This window comes from Notamacropus eugenii, chromosome 5 (assembly GCF_028372415.1).
Source record: "Notamacropus eugenii isolate mMacEug1 chromosome 5, mMacEug1.pri_v2, whole genome shotgun sequence".
Lineage (NCBI taxonomy): Eukaryota > Metazoa > Chordata > Mammalia > Diprotodontia > Macropodidae > Notamacropus > Notamacropus eugenii.
Window position 1 is genome coordinate 437,070,900 of NC_092876.1, and position 21,465 is coordinate 437,092,364.

At 37.6% G+C, this 21,465-nt stretch overlaps 1 protein-coding gene across 5 annotated transcripts in view; it reads left to right on the top strand.

The window, feature by feature from the left end:
- The window catches only part of RPGR (retinitis pigmentosa GTPase regulator), a 90,292-nt gene extending 70,861 nt beyond the window's left edge, over positions 1 to 19,431 (top strand). For all 5 annotated transcript variants that reach the window (XM_072615173.1, XM_072615176.1, XM_072615177.1 and 2 more), the window contains 4 exons: positions 2,777 to 2,992; positions 5,924 to 5,984; positions 9,942 to 10,030; positions 16,570 to 19,431. In XM_072615173.1, the coding sequence (XP_072471274.1) occupies positions 2,777 to 2,992; positions 5,924 to 5,984; positions 9,942 to 10,030; positions 16,570 to 16,800 (597 nt within the window). In that variant the 3' untranslated portion in view covers positions 16,801 to 19,431. The remainder of the gene's footprint in view (positions 1 to 2,776; positions 2,993 to 5,923; positions 5,985 to 9,941; positions 10,031 to 16,569) is intronic.
- The last annotated feature ends 2,034 nt before the right edge of the window (positions 19,432 to 21,465 follow it).

Consider the following 21,465-nt stretch of genomic DNA (forward strand, 5'->3'; position numbering starts at 1 on the left):
TTAAAGGAAGATTTAGTGGCCTATACAAAAGTAAAGACCTGAGCTTTTTGTAGTTTTTTTCCTTGTTTTTCAAAGAAGTAGACTCTGCTAGAAGACTGGAAAAAATGTCTGCATATATAGTTTTGGTTAATAGATTAACATCAGCTGGAAGTGAGATCTGTAGTACGGTGTCAGAAGATTCTGTCCTTAGGTTTTGTTTCATCCATAATACTTGTGCTAATTATTTATGAAAGAATCAGCATCCAGAATGCGAGAATATTGGACCCAGTCCAGTAAAATGAGATTTAGTAGGGATAAATGTAAATCCTTGGGTTGAGGTGGTTTTTTTTGTTTTTTTTTAAGAGCTTTGCAAGGAGTAGGGGAGATTTGACTATGTAGTGGTTCACCTGAGAAGGATTTGGGAATTTCGATTGGGCTAAACAAATTTATAAGATCTTGGCCTGCTTTAATAGAAATTAGTACCCAGATCTGAGTTCCTATGTTTATAAATTTCACATTTTAAGATGAACACAGGTAAGCAGAAAGTTGGAATGAGCATAGTGGAGTCTGGAGAAAGATTCAAGAGAGGAGATTGTTGTAGCTGTCTTCAGGTATTAGGACTGGCTTGTGAAAGACTTAACTGTGCCTCCTGACAGCAAGTACAGCTAAGGCCTAAAAAATTACAAAGATTTCAAATATAAGGAAGAACTTTATGTTTCAGATAAGAGTTAGACTAAATCTCTGAGCTTTCTTCCAATCATGGAATCTAATATGTGTGTCTTTTTAAGCATAATGCTTTTAACCAAAACTTCATTCTAGTAACCATTCTAGTAACTCTGTGTCTGTTGTGTGAAGGTAGTGTCTATTTACTTCTAAAATTACAGCTCTCTCTGATGACTTAGAGAATAACTCCAGAGGAAAAAACAAAGGCTTATTCCAGTAATAGTAAGGGCAGCTAGGTAGGGGTTAGAGCAGGCCCTGGAGTCAGGAGGACCTGAGGTCAACTCCAGCCTCAGACACTTTCACCTGGGCAAGTCATTTAACCCTGACTGCCTCCAAAAATACAGTAATTAGTAACAAACAAGAATTTCAGGTTGCTTCTGGTTTCTCTTAGTTGCCAAAATAAATCCACAGTGAAAGTAAGACAAATACTATTTTCCCTCAGACAGAAACTACACAGGTGGAAATCTGCTGAAGTTCTTAGACAATAGCGGACAGATAAAGTAATTATGATATGCCTTAGCTTTAGCTGTTTTAACCTATATTCTTCTAACATTTTACTGTAATTGCTTTAATTAGAACACAATGGTAGATTCCCTCACTCTTACTTAGCTAACTATGTTAGCATTATGTAAAGCCATGCAAAGTGGCTTACCCTTTGTTGTTTATTTTTGTAAAGGGCTCAGAGGTTCAGTGAAGGTCTTATAGAGCCATAGGCTCATGCGTTTAGGGGTTCTAGAGAGCTGGTCACTTCAGCTGCCTGAGACTTGTCTGTTGGTTAATTGGAGTATTACTATATAAAAATATACTTGTCTTTTCCTTAAATCTTTCATTTCACACGTAAACAGGAACGATTAAATTATTATGCTTACATCACTATCTTCTTTATAGTAGATTTGTGGTAATCTTTTATTTTTACATTTAAATTTTTCTTTATATCTCTTCTCATCCCCTTCCCGGAGAAACATTCATTACAACAAAGAATTTATTTTTTAAGAAAGAAATAAAGAGGGAGGTAAAAAAAAAAAATTTCAGCAAAATTGGTCAGACATTATATGTAATATTCTACACTTGTCAATTCCCATCTCCTTTGTAAAACATTTGGGGACACACTATTATTATCAGACTATCCACTGAATACTTTGTTGGTGGAATTCAAGCCACATTCATAGCTTAATCAAGGAATTGCTGGGAAGCCTGCCAACAAAAAGCAAGTTATGATACTGGAGGAAAAAGTAATGAACCAAATATTGCATACATGGACTTGAAGGGGAAAAAGTTCTGATTAGGTAATAAGGAATTATGTGTAAAACCATAGATTTATCATATCTGTACCTTATGTTCAACAAAGCACATAACTTGTAAAGTTAAGGAAAAAATATAATTAATCCTTAGCCATAATAGTAAGATCCTAGCCAAAGAATGGACTTGTCAAGGAAAATAAAATCACAGTATAAGAGTGATTTTTAAAAAATCAGTTATTTCTAATTCAAAGATATTGAGGGGTTATTAAGTTAAGTAGTCCATCAGTCAAGTTTACTGGTTCTTTTCCTTCTTGGTTTTAATGCTGATTTAAATGAACAAAGATAAATCTTTTAAAATGTGTTTTTCTATCTTTAAGCACACCTCCCCCCTTCTTTATGGATGTCACTGAATTGGTACTTGGCTTGACACTTCTAAGGAAAAAAGTGTATTTGTGTAGAAAATATGTATAGAATGTATAGAAAATGTGATTGTGGCATAGTACAAAGTCTTTGAAGTTTTATAATCTTTAAAGATTTTTAAAGGAATTTATGACATGTTTAAGTGCTTTACTGATTTCTTTCATTTTGCTTAAATGGACATAATCTCAAGAATCCTAGGGAAAAATCTTAAACACAGCAATTTGCCTTCATACGTGAGGTAAGTTAATATCTTGTGAGAATTCTGTGACTTTTGATTTTCTATGACTTTAGTACTAGAATAAATGTAATAGGAAATATTGAGACAGTAGAAATGTAGGACAGATAACATTAAAAAAACTACTTTTTTAAAAGGCAAGAATGAAAACTTTCTCTGAGTATTCATTTTGTCGCAGGATCAAGAAGAATTAAATGAAGAAAGAATGACACCAGAAACAGATGACAGAGTCATAGAAGACAGTAACGAGCCTACAGACGAAGAGTGTAAAGAAATGCAAAAGGAGGAAGAGGATATCAAATCAGAGAGCCAGGACAGAGCGGAAATAGAAGGAACCGGCAGCACCGTGCCTGGAACCAACCTCAACCTCCCTATGGCTGGAACCATTGGAAAGGTATTTGGTAGGGCAGGTTACAAATCCCTTTATAGCAGGTTGGCTATCAAAGAATTTTATTGGGATTTAGCTGTTAGGTAATCTTGATGTAACTCCAGTAACAGGATTTGTCCTTAAATGGCCACTATTCTAGCAGAAGAGAATAGGCTTTCTCTGTAAAGTGGTGTTTTGTTGTTATTGTTGTTTTGACTTCTCAAACTGTCAGCTTAGAATGATGCGAGGTGCCATCCCAAATGAGCCGCCTTTGCCTCTGTGAACCTTTAGCCGCCGGCCCTAGCTCTCCCCTCTGGTGCCAAGCAGGATAAGCTCATTCTTCTTCTTCGGGACAGTCCTTCAAATACTTGAAGACAACTCTTGTTTCTCCCTGAACCTTCATCTTTGGTTAACTTCAGCTGATCCTCATTTGTTGATTTGTTACTGGCCAAAAACCTCACATTTTAACATCATTGTTTAAGTTACCATTTATAGACATTCCAAAAACTATGTAATTCTTTTGCATTCTTTCCCCTCACACATCACCAGATCACGTCAGAGGCAGAAGGGACCTGCACAAGACTTGGGGGGAGGGGGGGGTCCTTGTTTCATGTGTTGGTTTCATGACCAAAGAAACTATCAGCAGTTGTTTACTACTGGTGAGGAGGCTTTCTCTGTAGCTAGATACATTCTTGTGTTATCACAGGAGAGAAACAAATAAGAGCTAGACTCACTGTTGCGAGCAAGGTAAAACATGGACTTCATGCCTCTCTTTGTAAGTCCTTCTTCAAGCTCATGGGGAGAAACATGGTTCTTCCTAAAGGTAAATGGCTATTCATATCTAGTAGCAGGGATGACCTTGCATCTTAATCAACTACCAGTGTGATCTGGCTCCCCAAACACTTCTCTTAATGACATGCTGAAGCCTAAAATTGCACAATTAGAGGTAGGTCCCCGAAAATATTCCTAAGAGAGAACTTGATCGTATCCCTATTTGAACAGCTGTATTAGGTTCTCTTCTAAAAATAAATTTTGATAGATGAGTGCAGTAGGTTCCTCAAAGAGGTGAGCAGAAGAGGTCAGGGCAGAAAAAGATGCAAAGGTAGAGAAAACAGCCATCATCACCACCACCACCACCACCTGATAGGCAGCATGGATGAGTGGAAAGAATAACTGGGTTTGGGAAGAGAAGACCTGAATTCTAATGCCAGTCCTGCTATATCCCATTTCTTTTGTGTTAAATTTACATCATCTTTTTAAACTTCACTTACTTGTAAGATGGTAAACTAGTTGTCTAAAAGGGATGTTGTGAGGAAAATGATTTGTAAATTTAAAGCCCTCATCCACAACATGCACTATGTTCTCTGGGATTGGTCCTGACCAGGGTTTTATGCTGTTCTTGAACTTCACAGCACAGAATTGAAGAACCTGAACTTGACACCTTTTTGGTTTTTTCTCCTACAACTTACCGCCTCCCCCCCCATTAGATAGTCAATAGTCGTAACTGTTTTGCTTGATATCTTGTATCCTTATATCCAGCATGGTATAGTGAACCTCACGAGGGTTGGAAAGGGGCATGGATTCTGGGAACCCCCAAAGACTGGAGTACAAGGGCAGGCCGTCCTGAGTGCATTCACAGACTCAAGCATTCCTGAAGTCAAGGTGGTAAAGATTTACTGTGGTTTTCAGCAGGCAAGAGTTCTTAGGGAACCTGTGATTTGAAAAGGGTACAGCTAAAGTTTATATAGGATATTCTATAGTAAAACATGTGCCAAATATGCTAAGTAGGTGATTTGGGGTAGGATTAGGGAGTGGTTAAGGAGTGGTTAGTTCTTAAAGGAACATGTACTTTTAGTATGTACTGTGCAAGTATTTTATCCAGAATTCACTGAGAAATAGCCCTGGGGGCAGGGACAGGGAGGTGTGCTTGTAGGCCTGAAACTTCAGTCCACTAGGTCAGGGCAGACTGCCTCCATCAATGTGTTGTTAGACAAGATAAATGTAGGGGAGTATACATGTGGCTGAGTCTAGGATACCTGTGGTTGGTCATTGTATACAGCCAGTACACAGCTCAAACTAAGAAATTCTACAGGTGCAGCTGGCTAGTGTATCTGGAAGAGAGATTCAAGTTTTGCTAGGGCAGGCTGTCCTCGGGCTGGGGAGAAACTGCCAGGGACAGTGTTTTGAGGCTAGGGAAGAATGGGATTTTAGAACTGGGGTCCAAGCACGGGCACGCAAGTGCCCCATCAGAACTGTGCTTAAGGGCAGAGGATACAAAATCGAGTCCCAGCTTTAAGACTCATGAACTGTGTGACATTTGGAGAGCTCCTTATCTTTCTGGGCCTCAGGTTCTTCATTATAAAATTAAGATTGACCTAATTATCTTCAGTTCAGTCTTCTACCTATAACATTCTTTGATTCTGAAATCATTCAATTCATAATAATTATTTTTATTATAATGGAAAATGTTGTTTATTAGGACTTGCAATACTTACCACCTCGTGTGAAAAGGTAACAACTTGTAAATGAGTCTTAGTTTCTTCTAATTTCTTCTAATTCACTCTAATTCATTAATTCACAAGATGGATTCAAATTATGAAACATCAGTAGTTGTTGATGCCATTTGATATAGTAATATGATAAAGCTGTATTGCTTGAGGCTTAATGAGAAGAGCAGTGGATTTAATTCCCCGTTCTGCCTGTTACCGCCTGAGTGACCTTGGGCAAATCACTTTCCCTCTCTGGGCCTCAGGGGAGGGGCAGATGCCTCCGAGATCCCTTCCTACTCTTCAGTCTGTGGTCCTAGGGACCAGCATCTCGGCCAAGAAGGAGAGTCACACAAAACAAGAATTTTGTTTCTAAACATGAAATATAATAATGGTAAGGTAATAACAAATGATAAATATGTTTGTTGAAACACAGCAGATATTGATTTTATGATTTACTTTTCATTTATAGGAAGAAGAAAACATTGAGCAAAGTGAACAAGCCTTTCAAGAATGCAATGAAAACCAGAAAGGTAAACATTTTTGCTTTTAAAAATTCAACCGAAAAAGTTAGACTTTTAAAGAAAGTATGTGGTAGTGTATGCTGCAGTTGTACCAGGCTTTTATACTTTTTGCATTTACCTACTCCCTTAGTCCTCACAACAGGAAGGTAAGTAAGACAAGTCACATTTCACAGATGAAAAAAACTGAGGCTCAGTGGGATTCATTGACTTACTGAAACTCAGTGATAAAATCCAGGTCTTTTAGCTCCTAATCGACTGGACTTTCCAGTCGCATAATTTAGAGAGATCACATAATGTAATAGAAGAAACATTGGTCTTAAGAATTAAGAATACCTGAGTTCATATCCAAGCTCTAACTTTTACTACCTGCATGAGCCTGAGTAAGCCGCTTAGACCTCAGTCACAGGTTTCATCACCTATGCAATGGCAGTGATACTTTGCACCATCTGTTTCACAAGGTTATTGGGGGAGAAAGTGTCTCACAAAGGCTAACTGGCTGTGTTAATGAACTGTGTTAATGAACTTATAAATCTACTTAAAAATCTAAACTATCATTATTCATAGGTGACCCTATGTCTCCATTTTTAGCTATTTATATAGCCTTGTGAATAACTTTTTCCATTCACCCAGTAAAAATTAGTTTGTATCTGGGACAGCGACAGTAATGCTAAGTGGATTTCTTTTACTGCCCAGGGGTAAATAGGAACTCTTCAATAGCATCCTCAACAAGTGGACCCTGGGATTGTGTTGAAAGGCCTCCTGCTTCTTCCCAAAGTAGACCAGTCCACTTTGAACCAGTATATTTGCTGAGAAAATTTTCTTTATATGAAATGTAAATCTTCCTCTTTCTACTTATACCAATTGCCCTTAATTCTGCCCTCTGGAGCCAGTCAGAGCATGTTAATTCTTTGGCCACATGATGTCAGTTTAATTGCTTGAAGACAGCTTTCATGTCCCACCCCCTCCACCATCTTCTCCATCCGTCCTGTCCAAACTTTTCTGAATTCTCTTTAGCACACAGTGTAGTTGGCCTCAGACGAATGATTGTCTCTAGTCCTCCAGGCCTGGACAAGGCAGGGAGTGGTGGGACTATAACTCGCCTCGTCCTAAAGTCCTCGTGGCAGCTTAAATTGCACTGGGTGTGTGGTTGTTTTAGCTAGTATTTCAAACAGTTTTCAATGAGGATTTATTTATTAAGCTTTTAGTATGTGCCTGTCACTTCCAGGCACTGAGGATGCAAAAAGAGGCAAAGACAATCCCTGACCTCAGGGAGCTCACAATCTAGTGAGGCAGACAGCGTTTAAATAATTATGTACAAGCAAGCTACGTGCGAAACAAAGAGGAAACAGTGGAGAGAAGGCGCTAGAATTAAGAGGAAGGCTTAGGGAAGGCTTCCTGTAGAAGCTGGGGTTTTAGCTGGGGCTGAAGGAGGTAGAAAGAAGTTCTGCATCCCCTGGTTCTCTTTAACAGTGAAATCACATGTCCTGCGTAGAGAGATAGACAGACAGACAGATAGATAGATAGATGTGTGGTCGCATCATATAGAATGAAAGCTTCTGGAGATCAGGGCCTGTTTGATTTTTTCTTCCTATCCCTAGGCTCCTACTGTGATGCCTAACACATAGTAGGCATTTAATAAACGCTTGCTGATTGCTTGATGAATTAGCCCATGATAAGAACTGAACTCATTAAGAAAACCAACTTGCTTTCTTATATTAGCCTCCGTCCTGTCTTGGGTCTCAGCTCCCAGGCTGAATGGATCCTGCCTGTGCCTCCAATTCCAAGGCTACTCTCCTTTCAGAGAAAATAAGAATTCAGAATGTCTGTTTTTTCTCATTCATCTATTATTGTGATCTCCTCTATGTCCCCCCCCCCCCCAAGAAATTGTCTTATCCCTTCTTTGGTCCTCTTTCTTCTTGTAACTAAAAACTATCTCATCCCTTTCTGAGCTTTCATGCTCCTGGCACTTCTTTCAGAACTCTGCCGTTCCTTCATCTTTCGTTACTCGTCCTCACTTCTTACTTAACTCACTTATTAATATGTCACTCTTTCTATTCTCACCATGCATCTTGGAGAATTGAAAAACAATTGAAAAATGCACTTTAAATTGTTGACTGTTTTGAATTAAAAGAAATTGAGGCAAAGAGTCTTAAGTACTCCTAGCATGTCCATATAGGTTCCACCTAGGTGAAGTGCACTACTAGTTTGAATGTAAATCAGAACACCTGTAAACTATTTCTCCTTGAGGTGCAAACAGCTCATTCATCAAAGAGATATTTTCTGGTGTTTTGATTTGTATTTAGCATTAGCTCCTGATGTAAATCTTGGACATTTGTCTGCTCTCTCTCTGTTCTTTTAGGTTGGTATTCTGCCATCATTAAACATTAACCTATCTAAACACACTTAACCATGAATCATAGAGCCTTACATTTAGCAAAGAATCTAGAGGGCCAGCTTTTGACACCTTTTTACACCTATTCACTCCCCCTACAGCATCCTACCCTTCCTCTCGGACATTTAGAGTAACAGGCACCCAGTTTCATTCTTAAGTCTAAATGTTAGAATGTTTTCTGTTAAACTGAATCTCCCTATAACTTCTGCCCATTAGCGCTAGGCCTGCTCTTTGGAACTATATATAATTAATCAACTACCTTTGCCACACAAGATCTGTAAATCAAAGAATACATATTTATTGTCTGTTACCTACCTGGCTCTGTGCCAGGCTCTGGGGACACAGCTGCAATGAATGAAGCAATAGCTACCTGCAAGGAGCAAGTCTAAAGGTGGAGGAGGTGGAAGGGTAGAAGGTGGGAGAGAGGGACGGCAAGGATGCATGTGAGCACACAACAGTGCATATGAAGAGATTAAACACAAAACTGTGTTGTCGTTTAGTTCTTTCAGTCATTTCCGACTCTTTGTAACTCCACTTGAGGTTTTCTTGGCAAAGATACTGAAGTGGTCTGCCACTTTCTTGTCTAGCTCAGTTTACAGATGAAAAAACGGAGTCAAATAGGGTTAGTGACATGCCCAGGGTCACACAGCTAGGAAGTGTCTGAGGTCTAGACTTGAACTTAGGTCTTCCTGATGCCAGGCCTGGCGCTCTATCCACTGCACCACCTAGCTGCCCCAAACACAAAGTGGTTAGACCAAGAGTCTGAGGAGGGCCCCAACAGTAGAGGCAGTCTGAAGGAGGTGCAAGAGCCATGTCTTGAAGCAAGAGAACTAAAGCTGACAGGACCTGAGCAGCCACATCTGGCCACTTTACAAAGAAACTTAAGCCCAAGGAAGTTAAATTGTTGTTCAGGGTCACACAGGGATCCTGGCACAGCAAGGATTCAGATCCAGGTACTCAGACATCACACCTCAATATTCTCTCTGCTGTACCATTTTCATCTTTTCTCCAGCCTAAATTCCCCCAGTTCTTGCAAATTATCTCCTAAGAGTATTCTGTCACTATTTTTCTGCAGTACCCACCCTGCACCATGGGGCAGCTGGGCGGTGCAGTGGATAGACCACCAGGCCTGGAGTCGAAAAGCCCCTTCTTTGTGAGTTCAAATTCAGCCTTAGACACTTAACTTTCTGTGACCCTGGGCAAGTCACTTAACCCTGTTTGCCTTAGTTTCCTCATCTGTAAAATGAGCTGGAGAAGGAAATGGCAAACCATTCCAGTGTCTTTGCCAAGAAAACCCCAAAGGAGCTCACAAAAAATTGGACGCAACTGAAACGACTGACCAGCAAGAAATCTTTCCCCAGGCACACTCTAGTTTGTCAACATCTCATTTATATGTTGTGTTCCAGAACTGAGCACAATTTTCCGTCTGTGGGCTCACCAATGCCAAGTATTAATAGCAGTTTTGTGAATCATCATCTCAAATTCAGATCTTGGTTGTTTTCAGTGGAAATAGTAAGTTCTGGCTTCTTTTTAGTAATCAGAAATATATTTCTAAAAGTGTAATTCTGTTTTAGGAAACACAAATGAACGTATGCCACGCAATTCAGAAGTCCAGGAATATTTTATAGTAGTACCAAATAGATTCCTTAAAAAATCACGAACGGTAAGTGAGATTAATTTCTTTCTTGTTGCAGATAAATGAATATTATTCAGTACTTCTAGTTTCTTTACTCATGTATTTTCATTCCTTTTATATATATTTTATGGTCTATAGAGATGTGGAGAAGTGAGGCCACATGTTTTCCTATGTTTATGTACTGTACAGGGCTCTGGTCACTGTGAACCCAGCCCCATGCCATCCCCATGCAAACCGTGAAGTATTCACAGATATTCTGGGCCTTTTTTGGTTTGCTTATTGTGCAGTATGGAAAGGAGATTTTTCTCTTGGCTTGTGAGCTAGAACAAAGCATATGTACAAAAGATTCCAGAGGCTCAATCTTTTCAGCCTTGTTCTCTTTGCTGCATGCACTTGAGTGAGGAGGCAAATAACTGTTCTAAGCCCTGTATTAGACTAATATAACAGCTTTTCTCCTTAGCATTTTGTCAAAATTGTCAGTTTATGTTTATTCTCCCATTCATGTTAGTATAGCTATTTAATAAAAATATTACTGAAAACCAAAATTAAAAATAAAAACTGATTGCTTCTGGGTTAAAGCTGTAGTGGAAAGACCTCAGTGTAGTAGCTAGAAAAGGAGGAGCCAGGGAGGACATGAAAGAAGGACATACCAAGATAACTGTCCAAAAGTAGGAGAGCACATCAAGCCCTTGCTACTGAGGCGGGAGAGCTAGTGGGTTCAGGCTTCTTTTACCTGCAGGTTGGTTGCAGAACTCAAATGAACTGAGGCCATACTTTCAAGGATTACATGGATATCTATAAGCATTTATGTAGGAATTACTTTTCAGATTGTTTACTGCAAAGAAAATGATAGTATTTAGGAGAAGGACTACCAGAATGGACCACCGGTTGTCCCATTTTATAGACTTTTTTTTTTTATCTAAACATACTGCTTTTCAGTTTTGTAACAGTGTTTTATGTTATGGGATACTAAACACAGGAGGAAAAAACTGAACAGATTCCCCTTGATATAGAATCGATATGGAGATGTTTGAATTGTTATGGGGTGAACAGTTGAACAAATTAGAAATAATTATCAACATTAAAAATAGGAAAAATGTATAAAAGAAAAATTGTGATGAGGAAGATAATTGAAAAGTAAAGGAGTGAGAAAAAGGAAAAGACCAGTAAAACCAGGAAAGCAAACTGTGGAAGAAACATTTGAATCTTAACAGTGTGTTTTTGGTCATGGTTGGAGGTAGGTGGCTTTTTATCAAATGAGTAGCTCAGATATACTTTTTAGAAGTGTCCCATGAATTATTTTGCCGTACTTCATACTGGAAAGAACATTGGTGGACTAAATCCAGATGTGGCCAAAGCAGTCTCCTTCCATCACACATTCTTATATAATGCTCTCATGTTTCCATGTGTGTGCTCATATGATCCCCTGTCTCTGAAATGAATGCTCCCCTATGGAAGTCTTTCCCTGTCTTCAAGGTCTAATTCAGTCAAATACCATTTCTGCCACTTAGTACCTGTAGGAAGTGAGTCCTCAGTTTTTTTATTTGTACAATGAAGGAGTTGAACTAATTGTCCTTTATAGTACTTTCCAGTTCTAAATCTGGGATCCTACAACCCTAAAACAAAGACTCTGATCTTGCCTCTTTTATTAACTAGCTCTGTTGTCTGAGACAAGTCCCTTAATCTCTCTGGGCTTCAGCTACCTCATCTGTAAAATGAGAGGTTAGACTGGGTGATCCCTAAGCCTCCTTTCATCTTTGAAGTTCTTTGATTCACAGAACTAATATTGCCATCTATTGTTAATATGTATACATGGCATTTCTAAATTTTGCATATATAGCCTTGGATTCCTGACTTCAAAATATATAACATTTTGGGCACATATTTTTCAATACCATTGTAGTCTAACAAGTGAAAGTTTTCAGACTCAGGAAGCTTTAAAGAAGCTCATCGTCAGGTCAGTTACAGGCCACAGCTGCTCTGGAAGGCAGAGTAAGCGACAGAAGAGCTGAAATCTACAGCAGTAGCGAGGGAGCTGTTAACAGCGGAGCTGCCGGTGGGCTCGGAGTGCAGGCTGAAGCATGCTTTTTTTACTTTGATTTGTCTCCCTTTTTCCCGTGTTTTCTTTTACAGCATGACTGATATGGAAATGTTTTACATGACTTCACATGTGTAATTGTTATCAAATTGTTTGCCTTCTCAAGGAAGGGAGAGAGGCGGGAGGGAAGGATAGAATTTGGAATTCAGTTTTAAAAAATGAATGTTAAAAATTGTTTACATGGAATTGGAAAATATGTACTAAAATTTTTAAAAAAGTGAACAAAATGGAGCTAGAGTATCATGGATTTAGAACAGGTAGGGACATCAGAGGCCATCTTGTCCTACTCCCTCTTTTACAGATGATGAGTCTCAGAAAGGTTGTGACGTATCCAAGGTCATAAGACCAATCACACCCATAAAATTACAGATTTTAAAATATCAAAGTATTTAGTTCTTTAATCTGACAAAATGAAAACATTTTATAATCAGAATTTTTGACCAAGTTGTAGAAGCTTTTAAAAATCTCCATCCTTGATATTTTCTTGTATGTGTCCCTTAACTAGAAGAATCAGTGGCTAGACACTTCCTAATGCATACAACATTGCCATAAGGCTGAGTATAGGAAGATATTAACATTTTTGTTTTTTAGTGAGATCTGAGGCAGAAAGAAATTAAATAATATCCTAATGCCATCCATGTAATCAGTACCAGCAAAAAGGAAAAAGTCTCCTGACTCTCAAGGTCTTTTACTATTTGGTTCCTGTACCAAATCAGTCAGTCAAAAAATAATGAGTGCCTGCTATGTATAAGGCATGATATTAGGCATTCTGGGGAATACAAAGAATTGTAATACATGATATCTGTCAAGAAGCCTAGAGTTTGGCAAAACAAATTATATCACAATATAAAGCAGAAAGGGACAAGTGGCAACTGAGTAACTTAGAGAGTAGATAAGATAGATTAAACTGAGAAAAGGATTACTTCCAAATGGAGTCTTCAGGCAAAACATCTTGGAGGTGGTGGAAATTTACTAGAGCCTTAAAGGTTGGTTAGGATTTAACTTGGTAGAGAGGACGAGTAGTGCATTCCAAGAGGTGGAAATAGCATTAGGTGGGAAAAGGAAAGCCACTTCCAAGGGCTAGTATGCACATCTATCTGACTGGACGAGAGGATCTGTGCCTGGGAGCAATGAGTGAGAAAGCTGGAAAGGTAGATGGGAGGCAGGTGATTATGATACTCTATAGGGAGTCTTGAATGCCAGACTAAGGAGTTTGGATTTAAGCATTACTTGAGTTGGAGACTAACCCACTTTATTTATATTCCACATGTTAATTGGGGGAGGGAAGAAGGAATTTCTGTGACACTAATGGTAGACAAGCTCACACAAAGTGAGTAAAATATATGTAACATAAGGAAAATGAACAGAAGAGTTGGACATTAATGGTGTCAACACAATTCTGTTTTGTTTCTGGATTTAAGAAAATAAATAACTGGCTTAGTCAAGATATTTTTCATAGCTTCTGTATGACAACATTTTTCCCTCTGTAGCCTCTGACCTACTCACACTTTGCTAGAGTCAAACAAAAGAGTGAAAAAATACTGGAAAGAGGATTTACATTGTCCTTGTGGTTTTGTAAGATCAAGAATAAATGCCCCATGGTGTGCCTGGGGTTTTAGATTAATAGTGTTACTGTAAAAAGAAGCGCTTTCTATTTGAAGATACTGTGTATTCAGTGTCAGAATTCATTGCTAAGTTGCCTTACCCGTTTCTGGACCGTACAGCATGTGCACTTTTGCTTTTACTCTTCCAGAACTCTGCCCCAATCACAGATACTGCTGACGGCCAAGTCAGCACCTTGGTTTTCAATGAGCAGCAAAGGACATTTACTCGGTGACTGGAAATGATCTAGGAATCACCAGATGTTTTGCCTACAGACTAGTCAGTGTAGTTTATTTGGATCTGAATGTTGTTAGCTGTTGAGAAAACACTATCGTCTGGATGTTCTACTCTAGTGAGCTGTTTAATAAAACAAAAAACTTTTCTTTTTTTAGGGTTCATTCCTTAAACTCTAGAGCTTTACCACAAAACAGAATACAGCAACATCAGCTGATTCTGTTTCATTTATTTCATGTGGATTTAGAGTTCATCTTTAAATAATGCTACAAGAGGGTATAAAGGAATGAAATTAATTCACTAGAATTAGTGAGTGGGAAGAATAGTGCAGAAGTAGGATCTAGAAGCATGTGGTATTTCTTGGAGTTACTTGGGTAGAGCTGGTTTCTGTCCTTAAGGATGGTAAGTGATCAGAGCTGACAGAAATTTCAACCAGAAACAAAGTACATTTGACCCTGAGGCCCAAACAGTCAAATGGAGGTTGATGGTAATTAGTTAAGCCTGGGAATTAGAAAGTGGTTGCTTGACTAGCATGAATAATAATAATCCCAAGGGGAAGGACCGAGAGGAAAACCTATTAATGCGTCAAAGCCCAAGTCAGCTCTTTTTTTCCTTGCTGGTTTGTCACAATGTTGATTATATTGTTCTGACAATCTACTAGAACTAAATGGGAACAGCTGGGAGAGAATATTTAATACTATGAGCCTGTGCCAAATGGGGTGAAACAAAACTGGTTATGTACTTGAACTGTCTGTGATGGACTTCAGTGGGCAAGATGGGGAAAGTGAGAGTCAGAAATTCTCCAGAATGAGGAAGACAGTTGACTCTCTGCATGCCACCTTGGTCAGAATACTTCTGGCGTACTCTTAAGCAAGTGGTGCGTGAGAAAGGCTTTAGATTTCTGGTCCACAGCTTAAAATGCAGGAACTCTTGGTCAGGGGTGAAGGACATCTAACAGTGACTGGTAAAATATGTGTGTTTGTGCATGTGTTTTCCTAGAATCTTACAAATCTAATCAAAAGAAAAGAAAGTGGGAAGAAGACTTTATGAATTTATCTACCAAGTTAGATACCGTGGAGAATAGCTATATATAGAAAGCAGAGCTGTAGAAAAGCTCAGAAATTCAAAATCCAAGAAAGAATTGATAAATCTTATAACATCTGATATCAGTTTATAAATGTACAAAATGTGGGTTATAAATAAGGGGAACTAGCAGTCCTAAATTAAGAAAAATAATTGATCTCACAGGTATCACTGAGATTTTGTGGATTGGGCACATTATTGGCATATGTACTTGAAGTATCTTATGCAAGAAAAGGATAGGGAAAGGAGAGGTGTGGGGAGTAGATATCATCACTATGCTAGGAAACTCGGGGATCAAAACAGGGAAGCATGATGAAGAACACTTGGGTAAAGATCACTGGAGACAGAAACATATAATATTGTCATCAGAGTACCACTTGTACAGAAAGAGGAATTAGGGAAGCAGTTTGAGAAACTGATTGCAAGCTTGACTTGAAGACATGATTTAGGAGTAATGGGGGGAAATTTCAGTGTGGTAGAGGGCTCTCTCTTCTAAAGAGGAGCTGTTAATAATTTTTGGCTTGTCTTGCTAATAATCTTATATTTCAAAAAGTGAAGGAAACAATTACTTAAACTTTCATTCTGCTCCTTATTTTCTCCAAAAAGGAAGACATGGTTGATTGCTGAATTAGAAATTATTGGAACCATATTAGGATTTGTAACAGGGAAGGAGAGAAAATGGGGCATTGTCTGACATGATTTGGGGAGAACGGATAGCAAAGGGTTTGGGGAAGATATCAGTAGGTTCTCATAGACTGAAACAAAAAGAAAGGATTTCAAGGAGTGGGAAAGAGGAAGTTGTCTAAAGAAGCTGCTTGTTAAACAACATAGATTTAAAATAGACACAAAAGATTCCGGAAGCAAGAGCAGATGAAGGAGTGTAAATACAGAAGTATATGGTGGTCCTGTAAAGATAATGTCAAGAACTCTGAAGTTCAGAATGAAGTGAGGAAATGCTAAGAATAACAAAAAGGGTGATTTTTAAAAGGTATATGGTGGGGGGAAGCACTGATCTGGATGGATGGATGGATGAATGAATGAATGAATGAATGATAGTACTGTTATAGAAAGACAGAAATACACAACTCTTTGTTTCTCTTTTCTTTCCCAAGAAAGTGGCCTTTGAACTAGGAAAAAAAGAACACAAATGCCCAGAAAATCCAGGATAGACCATAGCTAACTTAGATGAATCCTAGTCATAAAATCTAGACTAATACCATCCCAGCATATTGCATTTAAGATGTTAATTTTAAAATTAAATCTTAAACTCCAGGTATTTCCAGAATAGGGTAAAATATGGAATATATAAAAGTCATGCCCTGGGACTTGATTTTACTAGTTTTAGGTAGAATTGAACATTATCAAATAATAAGAAACAAACAATGATGCTTCATGCTCCAGGAATGTTTCATTCTGGTGTTACACACTCCTAATCTTTGTGCTCTAAAGATGTGATATAAGTTATAATACTCATGAAAAGATGTTAGTGCATGAATGTCATTATGTTCTGTCAGTTCTTTCAAAGAGCCTCTTCTTTGCCTTTTTTTAGGTGTCTCTCTTTAAGAGGAAGTCAATGACAAGTCAGAAAACTGTGCCGAGTATTCTTGAAGCAAAGCCTATGGCCGAGCCCCTCGTCATTGCAGAAGCCAGACCAATTGGAGATCAAGCAAATGTGGGGAAGGAAAGGAAAGATGAGAACCAGAACCACACGGGACAGAGCCATGTGGAGCCTTCGCCAGCCAATCAAGAGAGAAAGTCCAAGTCGTGTACAATTCTATAGATACATAGTTATTGTTTGTGGTCTCCAAGCACATGTTGCGATTTATACTTGAAAATAATTATGACTTCTGAAAGAAAGTTGCTGATGATGAACTTTGTACTGTAGGTTAATTATTTGTTTTCTTGGGGTTTGGACATTGTGACCATGGTACTGGTATTTATTTCTACTGATAATATTAGTATAAGAAGTACATTCTGAAAAACCTTTGCTAAAGTGTTGTGGCCTTCCTTGTTCAGTGTTGTAATAAAAATATATTTTTTTATGTGAAAACTGAATTCAGGCATTTAATAATTTTTACTGAGCAATTTTTACAAACAATATTTCAAACTCATGACAGTGTATCTATTTGTAACTTTTTTGCATTGTTTAAAATCACAAGCAAAATTGTTTTCAGTGAGTATGTCTCAAGAAATCATCTCTAGTGTGTTGCACTCTTAGGAATGATAATAGGAATAAAAGTTGGAGGGGCCCTTGCAGCTATTAGGGGAAAAAATCAGGACAAATTTAAATTTGTTAACAACACTGTAATTTTATAAATTGTCACTTATAAGTGCTAACGGAAGCAAAGTTTATTAGCCAGGGTGAATAAATCAATACACAGCTGCTGATGTAAATAGCCCAGTTTTATAGAAAAACATGTTAAGAGTATAGTTTCATTATTTACATTTCCTTTATTTTTGGGCCATTGGTTTGAATTTTCCCATTTGTTAAGCCCAAGTGGCCCAACTTTGAATTTTTAGGCTTGCCCTTTTGTGATAGACAAGACAGTGACAAGGCTAGATCGGGTCATTTTGACATTCTCTAAGATAGATAGTAGATACCATGACCAAATAAATCACGTGGCAATCTGCATCAATCATTGAGGTACAAAATGCTAAGAATATCGAAGATAACGAAATCTTATCTTAAAAGATAAGGTTCTGTTTATGTCATTGCCCTCCACAGAAAAGACTGTGCAATAGATTCTGTACATTAGGCATGTGCAATATGCTTGAAGACTATGCAATAGACACTGTACATAACCCCTTAATGATTGAAGTCACTGTTACTCACTAAAGCAGTGGAAAAGATATTCTATTTATTCAATTCTTGCTCAAGTCATACAGACAGTACCACAGATCAGGTTAGGATTTGAGACGCAGTGACTACCTCTCATTGTCCTAATTTTAGACTTACTTGAAGATAATCAAAATTGCTAAAAGGTAGTTTTAAAGGCATTACCCTGGGCCAAAGCATTCCTCAGAGCCATAATTTCTAGAACTCACCAAATAAAAGTCCCCTTTTCTTCTCTCCCCCCCTCCCCCACCCAATTCCTACCCTGGTTGGATAAGGAAATGCATTAACATGTGTTTATACCTCTATACCATCCCTTCCAGGCTATGTACAGACCTCATGCAGAGTGGCAGGGCACTTCTGTTTCCCTGGAGACCACACCACCAACACTATCACACTACCTTTCTTGATAAGAAAACGTCATAAAGTTCACAGCGCATCCTCTGATTGGTCTTTCTTCTCTAGTAACAATACTCTAAACTTTCTATGGTTCAATATTTTGATGGCATCTGTTGCCTTGAGGAGAATTCCAATTTTATTAATGGTAAATCAGTGTAATTCCTGGTGACTTGGTTGTTGTAAATAGAGCATCACTATTACAGAAGTGTTTATATGCTCTCTCTCTCTCTCTCTCTCTCATACATACATACCCTCACACTTTCCCCTCCCACACACACACACAGAGTGAGATTCCAATATAAGAAAAGGTCAGAGTGCCAAGAAATGCCAGTCATTCGGGTTGAAAAGGTTTTCCTTTATTAGGAAAAGGGATAAATAAGAGACTAGGGAATAAAGATTAAGTTAAAGATTTTGGCAAGAGAGGTCAGAAGGCATATGGTTATTAAGTGATTAAATGCCTTTCTCAAGTGTGCTTTGTAGTAGAGTGTAATGAAAACCAAGGTATACCTCCATTGTAGGAGTGCTAATGGACTTTTTGGTAATGACAGCATGAAGAAGATTGTTTCTCCCTTTAGACTCTGTGAAGTCTGCTTGTGTTGTATTTGTCATTTGAATTTCATTGACTCTCTGACCTCTGAAAGGTCAGATATTCTTCTTGAGAGACAGTCTTCAGAAAAATACAGGGCAATAAAAAATGGACTGTTACGCTAAACTGTTACCTAGAATTTTAGAACCATTTTGAAAAGAACTTAAACTTTCAATTGGATGAAAAGGGGACGTTTGAACACAAAACTTTTAGAGAAAACAACTTGTGATTGCAATTTTTCTTTTTTTTCAATGAATGAGGAAGATCATTGTTAGAATTAATCCAACAGAATTGTCGAATCCTACTGATTTCAATAATAAAAGGGCTTGCATTTATTAATTCTTTCCAAGTTTAAAGACTCATTTTATGCCTAAAATTCCTGAGCTTCACAGCATATCCTCTGACTAGTCTTTCTTCTCTAGTAACATTACTGTAAACTTTCCATGATTCAATATTTTAATGGCATGTGATCTCATTGGTACAAATGTATAGCATATCTCCCTCATTCTGTGCTTCTCTTATTCAAGTCATCCTGTAATAGATCACTGAAAAAGAAATCTGCTTTTTAAAGGTGATTAAAAGCATTGATAATATCATGGATCATATTTTGATATATTTTTAATATTAAGAAATGAGTATTTTTGCATAGAATGTTTTGCAGATTTTCTAAGCAATCTTATGTCCACATACAAGTGTTCAATGAAAATGAAAAAGGAAAAACGTAGTTAGCACTAAAGCCTTTAACTTATGAAGGAAGGATTGTGCACTCTTGAAAGAATGTTTCTGTCTTAGAGGTGTAGATTCATCGACAAAGTAGCTGGAGTAGTTTGCAATGTTAGTCCTCTCAGACTGACACCAAAACATTCCAGTATTCTAAGGAGATTCTCATTGAATATTGGATCCTGAAATGATGTTTTATAAATGCCCCTATAATGCTGAGATTGTACTTGCCTAAAAACAAACCCCAAAGCCCCAGCATTCACCCCATTGCTGCAGTGCAAGAAAGTTGACAGAACTGGTGTCCTTAGGTTCTTTGCAATGTCCCAGAAACCATAGGTATTTAGTAAATGTTAAACGTGGAAATTGCTCCTCAGTTTGAATTTATTATTGAACAGATAATTTTTGTTGCATTTTTCTTTGAAATTATTATAAGCATGAAATTCAGAAGCCTGGTCTCTTCTTTATTGCGTATTTTCATATGATTAATAGCAGCCCAGTTCTCTTCTCCATGGGTCAGAGTTTGGGCTATTTAAGCCCATACATAAGTGGAGTACGGTTCATCTACCTCACTAGAGAAGTAAAGCATATTCTTTTCCCCCAGGTTCATATAGCTTCCTATATGTAGCTTCTAAAACTTCTATGAAATAATGAAGATAATTGAGCTGCCTGCTTTTGGGGGTTTTGTTTGGTTTTATTTACTCTTGAATAGGGTTGGCATCAGACAGGTGAAATTGGAACTACCATGAAATGCCCTAGGAACTATTCCTAGTTAGAGATGTCCTCCTGGGTTTTCATATCAATTATTTTGAGGAAGAACTTGGCTTATAGGCCTTTGTTCATTCTTCAGTTAAATTTAAAAGTTTCTTATCCATTTTGAGTTGGTGATGCTACCAAAATTGGAAGTGTTTTCAGTGGTGCAAATTTCTTTAAGTATAGGCATGCAGCTTCACAATGGTTATACAAGTCTAATAACAATATGTAACAAGGGTGTTTGATGTAAGTTCTTGGAAACTTAGCGCAGAAAAAAAAGGACGATGTAACTTACTTTTTTACCTCCCAGATCTAGAGAATGGATAAATGAAAAGGAAGTTAAGACTCATTAGGACCCTCAAAGTCTATATTCCAGGAGATCTAAATTCTAATTGATAAAAGGATTATGTAGAACTATTAATAAGACTTTGGACAAGAAATTAACGACCTAGTAAAACAATTTTAGATAAGATTATGGTAAATAATAAGGTCTTGGGTTTTATCACAAGTACAGAACCTGCTTTTATTTGATTTCAGATGTGAACAGTGATTATATAGTCAAAAACTTCCAGAGAATTGATCCTTTCACTTAAAGTAATTTGAGTCTTAGTGGCACAGACAAGAATATACTCAGGTTGAAGGGTCAAAATGGGAAGAACAGACAGTATGAGAAAATAAGCACAATCTTTCAAAAAGAACCTTTAAGAACTTGAGGGATGTGTGACAGCTGGATCATGTCAGAGGGTAAAGAGAAAAACACATTTCCAGTCTAGTAGGAACTTTAATATGTTACTCTAACAGTTATGATAGCTAAATTAAAATCTGCTTTAGCTATGGGAATATTTTCTCAAACTTTAGATGCCCTTTATTTCTGAATAGCCTTCACTTCTTTTTTAGTGTGAAGTTTATAAGATTCTATTACTATAGATTTCTAGTATTTTACATAATATTAAGAGCAAATGAAATAGGTGAACATAAGAGTTGTATAGGCAGTGATAATTTAGGAGTAGTTTTTAATTTTAAAAAACTCAAAAAGTTTAGAATCTTGCCTAGTATTTATATCAATTAATTGTTTCTGTTTTCCAATTTGTATTTGGAATTTCTCACAAATCTTCTAACCAACTGATTTAGTCAATTTTTTTTTTTTTTTTTACAAA